Here is an 8450-nt window from a genome sequence, read left to right on the forward strand (position 1 = left end):
TGTTTATCTCCTCTAAACACGGTCCTGTAACCAACATGTCATCTACATATAACAATAATATAATATAGCTAGACTCGAACCTCTTAAAGTAGCGACAATGGTCTGAATTGTATCTTTCATAGTCATTGATATGCATGAAGTTATCAAACTTCTTGTACCATTGCCTTGGAGCTTGTTTCAAACCGTACAAACTCTTCTTGAGCCTACACATATTTTTTTTCTTTCATTCATCTATAAAACCAACATGTTGCTTCATGTAGATTTCTTCATCCAAGTCACCATGAAGAAAGACAATCTTCACATCCAACTGTTCAAGGTAGAGATTTTCTAAGCATAACACCACTCTGATAGTTGTAAGCTTCACAACGGGAGAAAATATCTCCATATAATCCCCTCTTTCCCGTTGTTGGAATCATTTCACAACTAATCTGGTCTTATACATTTTCCTTTCATCACTCTCTTGCTTGACCCGATTGGTCCACTTGTTCTGTAAGACTTTTTTCTGTGCAGATAGTTGGGCTAACTCTCATATCTCATTCGAGTGAAGAGAATCCATCTCTTCTTGCATTGTCTGCTCCAACTGCTGAGATTCACCAACTTGCATTGCCTCTTTATAGCACTCTGGTTCACCGCTATCTGTCAAAAGTAAATAATCTAGCGACGAAAGATATCTGAGATTCAGTTTAGGTACCCTGGATGACCTCCTAAGCACCTCGTCCTGGATAGTAGTCTCTACACCTTGAGTCTCCGTTGTTCTTCGGTTAGAACTGCACTGTCCTCCCCATCTGAAAGTTCATTTGGAAGTTTCTTTAAATCTATGTACTCGGATCCACCTGCATCATTATTGCTGCTCCCACTACTTTGGCTATCCTTGATATTATCCCTGTCATTGTACATCAGCTCTTCATTAAATATAACATCTCTATTCCTGATGATCTTCCTGTTCTTATCATCCCACAGACGATATCCGGACTCATCAATACTGTATCCAATGAATGTACATTTCTGTGACGTAGCTTCTAGCTTGTCAATGACATGGTCACTGATATGAACATATGCCACTTAACCATAGACTCTCAAGTGAGAGAGATTGAACTTCTTAACACTCCAAACCTCTTTTGGAATCCCAAAATCTAATGAAACAGATGGCCCATGATTAATCAAATAAGTTGTTGTATGCACCGCGTCTGTCCAAAACATCTTAGGTAGGTCTGCATGTAGTCGCATGCTCCCCGCACACTCTGTCAATGTTCTGTTCATCCTTTCTATAACGCCATTTTGTTGTGGTGTCCCTGGAGTAGTCATCTCTAAACGAATCCCATTTAGAGCATAGAACCTCTTGAACTCCTCCAGCTTATATTCTCCATCATTATCCGATTTCAAACACTTCACCTTCAGATCTGTCTCATTCCCTACCATGGATTTCCACTTCTTGAAGATCCCAAACACCTCTGACTTGTGATTCATGAAGTATACCCACATATTCCTCGAGTGATCGTCAATAAATATGACATAGTATGCTGAACTGAACCGCCAAGAAAAGGCACGCTAGCTGGGCTCCAAACATCTGTATGAACAAGCTCTAACTTCTGAGCTTTAGGTGGTGTTCCACTCTTCTGAAACCTAACCCTCTTCTGCTTCCCATAGATGCAATATTCGCAAATACCAACTTTCACTGAATCGACGCCGGTTAGCTTTTCCTATGAGTGTAGAATATTCATATCATTCTCACTCATGTGTCCCAGCCTATTGTGCCACAAATCTACACTTTTCTTGCCAGCTGCAATTATAACAGTGTCACTCGCATGTGAAGTAAGGTAAAGAGTTCCTATTTTTTTACCTTGGGTAACCACCATAGTACCATTAAAGATCTTCCACGAATCCCCGATGAATGTTAAAACATACCTTTCTGCTTCAAGTTGGCCGACTGAAATAAGATTCCTCTTCAGCTTCGGTACATGTCTGACGTTCTTCAGATACCACTTATAGCCCTTCATCTGAATTTGCACATCTCTTCTTCCAACAATACTGCAAAGCTCGTTGTCCTCTAGGTACACTTTCCTAAAGTCTCCTGTTATATAGTTCTGAAAAAGCTTCCTATTAACAGTAGCGTAGAATGAGGCTCCTGATTAAATAACCCAAAAATCAGTGTCGCTGTCCATAACAAGGATCAAAGCATCTTGCACGATATGAGCCTCATGTTCATTCGCATCTTTTTTTGGCGCTTTACAGATTGAATACATATGGCCCTCCTGACCACAGTTCCAACATCTCCCTTTAATAGGCCTCACCTTCGAGTTCGACCTCTTCTTCTTCGACTTCGACAAATTTCTGTTTTAGTTACCCTTATTACCGCTTTGGCCTTTCTGCTCGAGATTTAGGGCTGAACCTGAACCTTCCAATTCAGACAATTTTCTTCTAACCTCCTCGCATAGAATCATGCTAACAACCTCGCTCAGCTTCAATCTCTCCTTCCCTGCCGAGTTGCTGATTGCGGTCACGTAATTTGCCCAACTATCCAGCAACTGCGATAGTATCAATAGGGCCTGCACTTCGTCATAAAACATGATGTCGACGGAGATGAGTTGATTAACGATCATGTTGAACTAGATGAGATGCAACGTGAAGGAGTATCCTTCTGCCATCTTGAGGTTGAAGAGCGTTTTGACGAGATGCACCTTGTTTGCAACTGACGGTTGCTCGTACATCTTTGCGAGGGCTTCCATAAGTCTCATCATCGTCTTCTCCTTTAATATGTTATGGGTGACTGATTTGGCAAGCGATAACTGAATCTATCCTAGGGCTTTCCGATCTAGTATTTTCCAGTCCTCGTCGGCCTCCTCCTTCTTCTTTCCCTTAGCTTTGCCCATCAACGGACGGTAAAGATCCTTCTGATACAAATAGTCCTCCATCTGTGACTTTCAGTAGGCGAAGTCCAATCCGTCAAACTTCTCGATCTTCGATTTGCTTTCTTTTGCCATCTCTCACACAAATCTTCCGAATGAAGTTCTGATACCAGTTGTCGTTGTTGCAAGCCCAACAAAACTATCATCGTTGTCCCAAATTATCCCCTAAATTATCAGTTTATTTATTTATAATATTTATAATTAATAAAGAAGAAATAATAACTTGATAATGTGAGACTAAAAATAATTTAGGAAATAAAAAGATAAATTTAATAATTTAGAGGATAAAATAAGAAAAAATAATTCAGAAGATGTGAAGCAATAAGTTGAATAGTTTAAGAGATAAATAAAGACATAATAACTATTATTATTAGGCTACTATATCTTCTTATAAAATAAAAGTAAAATATTAAATTTACTGTTCATCCTATAATAAAGTCTTCATCTTTAGCCATACTGTTTGCATTGTAAAATTTTTTTACTCATAAATATTGTTCATATACACTGTAATTTTTAAAGCTTAAACGAGCTCGATGTGCTTTGCCCTTTATCTCATGTTCAAGCTGAAACTAAAGTAATATTTTTAACATTTAAAAGTATTTATATATTTTTTTGTTCTTACAAATAATAAATTTAACATTTACCAGATATTGATGTACTAGTGATCACACAGTCGAAAGTGTCAGTATATGGACGAGTTTTGCTTAATGTTAAAAGGGAGGCCGATTTCTCCGGTGACTTTATATCTGGCTCTTGAGTGGGGTTATTGGACAACCGCTTAATGTTAAAAGGAGGGCCGCTTTCTCCAGTGACTTTATATCTGGCTCTTGAGTGGGGTTACTGGACAACCTGTATGTGTAGAAATTTGTGAGAGGGCGGGGATTGGTTCCCCCGTTGTACCTCCAGCGATCAAGTTAGTTGATGACTTGAGTGGGGTAAAAGAAGAACTACGTGTTCTTATAATTGTGCAATATATGCGTAAGAAAATCCAAATTGTGAACTAATTGCCAGTTCGAATAGTAGCTGTATTTATATCATGTGCATAAGGGGTAGATAAGTCACTTTGGCGAGTAAAGTAGAGCGGTGGCGAAGTGCGAGCTGGCAGTTGTGGCAGCTCCTGCTATATAGGTGTCTGCTGGCGACTGGAGAAAAGTCACTTCGGCATTAAATATGAAGTAATCGGCAGCGTGGCAGAGCCTACGTGATCCGATGAGTCATGAAGACTATCAGGGATTAGAGGTATGATGCACCTGATCTGTACTTAATGCGATCTTGATATGCTGTCAGCGAGGATGAGCTCGAAGAAGTCCTTTACCTTTACCGAGAAACAACGCCTTTCAAGTCGGTCTTGCGAGGTATTGGACGAATGGTCGAGTGAACCTCTGGTGAGTCATCTTCGACAAGGGGTTCGACTAGTACCGCTTTGGAGTCGACATGAAGAAATATCGATTCGTCTAGTAGACAAAGTCGGACCCTCTGTTGGACTTGAGCCATCAATTTAATTGGGGCATTAATTACGGATATACATGTGTTCGTTACTTGCAAATACATTGTATTTTTATGAGTAGGAGCACCATAACATCAGACATTTTACGAATATAATCTTTTATAGCTCTATTATAAAATATTATTAATTTTTTTATAAATAGTTATATATGTATAAACCATATTATCAATTTAACGATAAATATATCTCTGTTGATAATAGTGTATTGTAGTGGGTTTTAGTCCCACATTGCTTGGGAGAACAAACCTCACACTCCTCTACTTGTATAAATATATGTGCACACTCAATATTCAATTCAAGGGAAATTTACCCAAGATTCTCTCTCTCTCTTACTTTAACAATCTCGATAAATAAATACTGCCGGCATCCTACGGACTTAATACGAGCTTATATAATACAAATGACAAAGCCCGAACAGTTCAGAATATAGGAGCATTGCTTTCAAAAGTCTCCAATCCCAAGAGAGGAGAAAAGAGAAGAGGCTAGAGTGACGGAGATGACCCACGTGATTCCTCACTGTCCATGTTTGTTTTTTAGGACTTCATTACACCATCTTACACTTTGCATGGAATTATGAGTGATGACCAATAATACCTAGCACCAGCCTATGCAAATGTCTATCTATAGGTATTAATTGTTAGGACTAGAATGTCAAATTTTCCTGATACCCTCCCCAATCTCATAGTAATTAAGATAAAATAATGTTAGGGGTACACCTACTAACACACCACCAACCACATCTTCTCTCCCGTCGCTACAGTAAACCGGGCCTCACATTGAATTTTAAAAATTTTTAAAATTTCATGTAAGGTCCGATTTACTGTAACGATGAGAGAGGGGAGTGCGGTTGGTGGTGTGGTAGGGGGTGTGCCCCTAACACCACTCACTCATTAAGATATGAGAGGGCAGTGGTAGTGCTCGAAGCAAGAATGTCCAACCGGTAATTACTAATTTAGAGAAGAAATTGTTTTCGCGATCTGATCTTAATTTGATAAACAAGCTTTTCATCAGGATGATTTGCTAATGTATGGGAGGAACTTAAAAGGACTGATATGACACATGTGCCTGTAGATGTATCGTAAGCGTTTCCATACCGGCCCATTAGAAGCTTTGTCCTTTGGATTTTGTTATCGCATGTCCCATTCCACTATACAAAGAGAAGTTCAACATTTATGGTGTGTTTGGGAGTTTACTTAGGGAAGGGAAGGAAGGGGAAGGAAGGGGAATTTTTCCCCTTCCTTCCCTTCCCTTCCATTACACCCCAATTTGGGGTGTAAGAATTTGGGCCAAATTTTCCCTCCATTCCCCTCCTCTACCCTACAAAATGAAACTCCCAAACAAGGTTAAAATGAAATTTCCCTTCCCTTCCCCCTCTCTACCCTCCATCCAAACATGCCATTAAGGGCATGTTTGGTTGGTTTGTTAGAAATCACAGGAAAAAGAAACTGGGGGAAGAAGATCATCAAACATGAGTTTCCTTCCCTTTCCTCAAAATAATCATGAAACATATTTCCTTGAATATGGATCGTATCATTGATAAAAGGATGTCACTTTTACTCTTTTTTTTTTTCCGGCGAGTGTACTTCTTCACGATGCGAGTGTACTTCTTCACGATCCTTAAGACCATGGGTATCAAACCTCCGGGCGTGGCTAAGGAGCATCCTACAATGCATGGCCTCTGATATTCCATGAAGTTAAATACATGTATGTAATTTTTAGGAGAGTTGAACCTGTGATCATGAAATACTACTCATAGATAGCTTGCCAATTTGGCCGACCACTCTTTTGAGTACTTTACTCTGTTTCTTCGAGTGAGAAAGGAAAAAGTAATATTGGAAATGATCTCCTACAATAAACTTTTCTTATTTTTGTGGGCAACCAAACAGGCCGTAACCTCCGGTCATGTATCTCCTAAATTTCTGGTTTAATCATATGTGAACACGGTTGCAAGCACGTGAATGGGTAAGGGCCACATCGTTAGATATAGCCTGGCATCTTAAGATTTGTGAACGGGTAAAAGCTAGTGGGTAAAAACCATGTGAGGAGATAAGGAGTGGAGTCCCTGGCCAATCCCAAGTCTGAATCCAGCGGGTTTCTTCAACAGCCCACAAGCTATTATAAATAGCTATTGGTCCCTAGGGTTTCATGTGTGGGGAAGTTCTTTTCTCGGCTGCAGCGACGTGAGGAAATTGCGACTAAAGTGCAGGGGGTTAAATTGCAGCAAGGAACAGCGGCTTACAAAGGTAGAGGCTTTCTTTTGGCGGCTGTGCAGAGGAAGAAAAAGAGAGAGAGAGAGAGAGAGAGAGAGAGAGAGATCTTGAGAGGAGAGAAAACAAGAGAGATTCTACAAAAGAGAGGTTTATTTCTTTTGGGTAAAAATCAGATCTATTTTTTCTTTGAGACGAGCTTGTGGATTGTACAAGTCGTCGGTGTTCTCCTTATAGTGGAATCTCCCCTCACCCCCTCCCGTGGACGTAGGCAAGTTTGCCGAACCACGTAAATCTCGTGTATTTACTGTTTTCTAGGTTGTTGGCTATTGCTTGTAGGATCCCTCAAAATTCGGTCTTGCGCTGATGAGAGGAAGAGTGGATATCTCACTTCGCTGAGATATTTCGCTACTGAGTCTGGGTTTCCTTCGCGAAACACAGATATCGAGGTTGACTTGTGCTTTTGTGACAACAAAAGCCAGGGCTCTCTCTCAGGACATATCGCTTCCGCGGCGGTGGGCGTGACTCTGCGCCCAACATCATAAATGATAAATTGATGTACTATGCCTTTCACATGTAAAGATCTGGTTTAATGTGATGGAGAGCAATTGGACAGCGGAAGCCATCCGGATTCAAAATCGAACTACAGCCATTATTCAAAACTACATAGTCATAAAGGCTTCAGCGCATGTTTTCATCTTTCATTTTTAGCCATAATAACCTATTCTCATCAATTTTTTGGAAGTTTGCAAGAAACTGTACTGGACCAAAAGGGAGCGGCGCTCACTCAAAGAAAACTATTCATCACAGCTACCTCATCGTGCTTGTAAATTGAAATGAAGCTGGCAAATTCTGCTCCATTTGAGGCTTTTGCGCAATCAAAGCACTTCACATGCAAACATTAAACTCTACACAGACACATGGGAACATCTTCAAGAACCTAAACAAGGCCACACTCTCACATGCGTGTAGGATAATGAGCATAGAGGCCACACCCAGCAACAAAATTTGAAAGAGAGAGAGCACGCCATCAATGGAAACAACATCTCAAAACAGCAGCAGCACTAATTTAAACTCACAATTATGCAATTTCCGCCATTATTACTATTATTATTATTATTGTTTCCCCCAAGTTGTAAACACATATTGACACATTTCCATGACACAGCTAGATGAAATTAGCAAGTTTGCTCTTCCCCATTTAACATACTCCTTCCACCTTTCACCTTTCAGATCTCAAGAGAGACATAAGAGAACCAACTTAAACTCCCCTAATGCTAAAAGCTTTGAACTGACATAAAAGTCCCCTATATAGAGATTATCTAGATCTATATCTTCACTAACCTTCAACATCAAACCAATAAACAAAAACTCATCATCAAGAAGGTTTTCAAACTAGAAGTAGGACCAAATATTAGTCTAATTGCCATCTCTCCCCGGTTATCTTCTGCTCTGCTCTTCTTTTGCTTGACCAGAACAAACAACACACAAGCTCACATTATCGAGCAGCTATTTGTGTTCTCATCACTGAAAAAGTGTGTATAAGGCTCACTTTGAGGCGGCGGCGGGGCCATGTACATGATCTTCACTAACCTTCAACATCAAACCAATAAACAAAAACTCATCATCAAGAAGGTTTTCAAACTAGAAGTAGGACCAAATATTAGTCTAATTGCCATCTCTCCCCGGTTATCTTCTGCTCTGCTCTTCTTTTGCTTGACCAGAACAAACAACACACAAGCTCACATTATCGAGCAGCTATTTGTGTTCTCATCACTGAAAAAGTGTGTATAAGGCTCACTTTGAGGCGGCGGCGGGGCCATGTACATG

The 8450-nt window shown here is 40.1% G+C and overlaps 1 protein-coding gene across 1 annotated transcript in view; it reads right to left on the reverse strand.

The window, feature by feature from the left end:
• The window catches only part of LOC109847242 (heavy metal-associated isoprenylated plant protein 32-like), a 5051-nt gene continuing 4302 nt past the window's right edge, over positions 7702-8450 (reverse strand). The window contains 1 exon segment of the mRNA XM_020416478.1: positions 7702-8213. Coding sequence (XP_020272067.1) covers positions 8114-8213 — 100 coding nt within the window. The 3' untranslated portion in view covers positions 7702-8113.

The sequence above is a fragment of the Asparagus officinalis genome, chromosome 7, assembly GCF_001876935.1.
Source record: "Asparagus officinalis chromosome 7, Aspof.V1, whole genome shotgun sequence".
Taxonomy (NCBI): Eukaryota; Viridiplantae; Streptophyta; class Magnoliopsida; order Asparagales; family Asparagaceae; genus Asparagus; species Asparagus officinalis.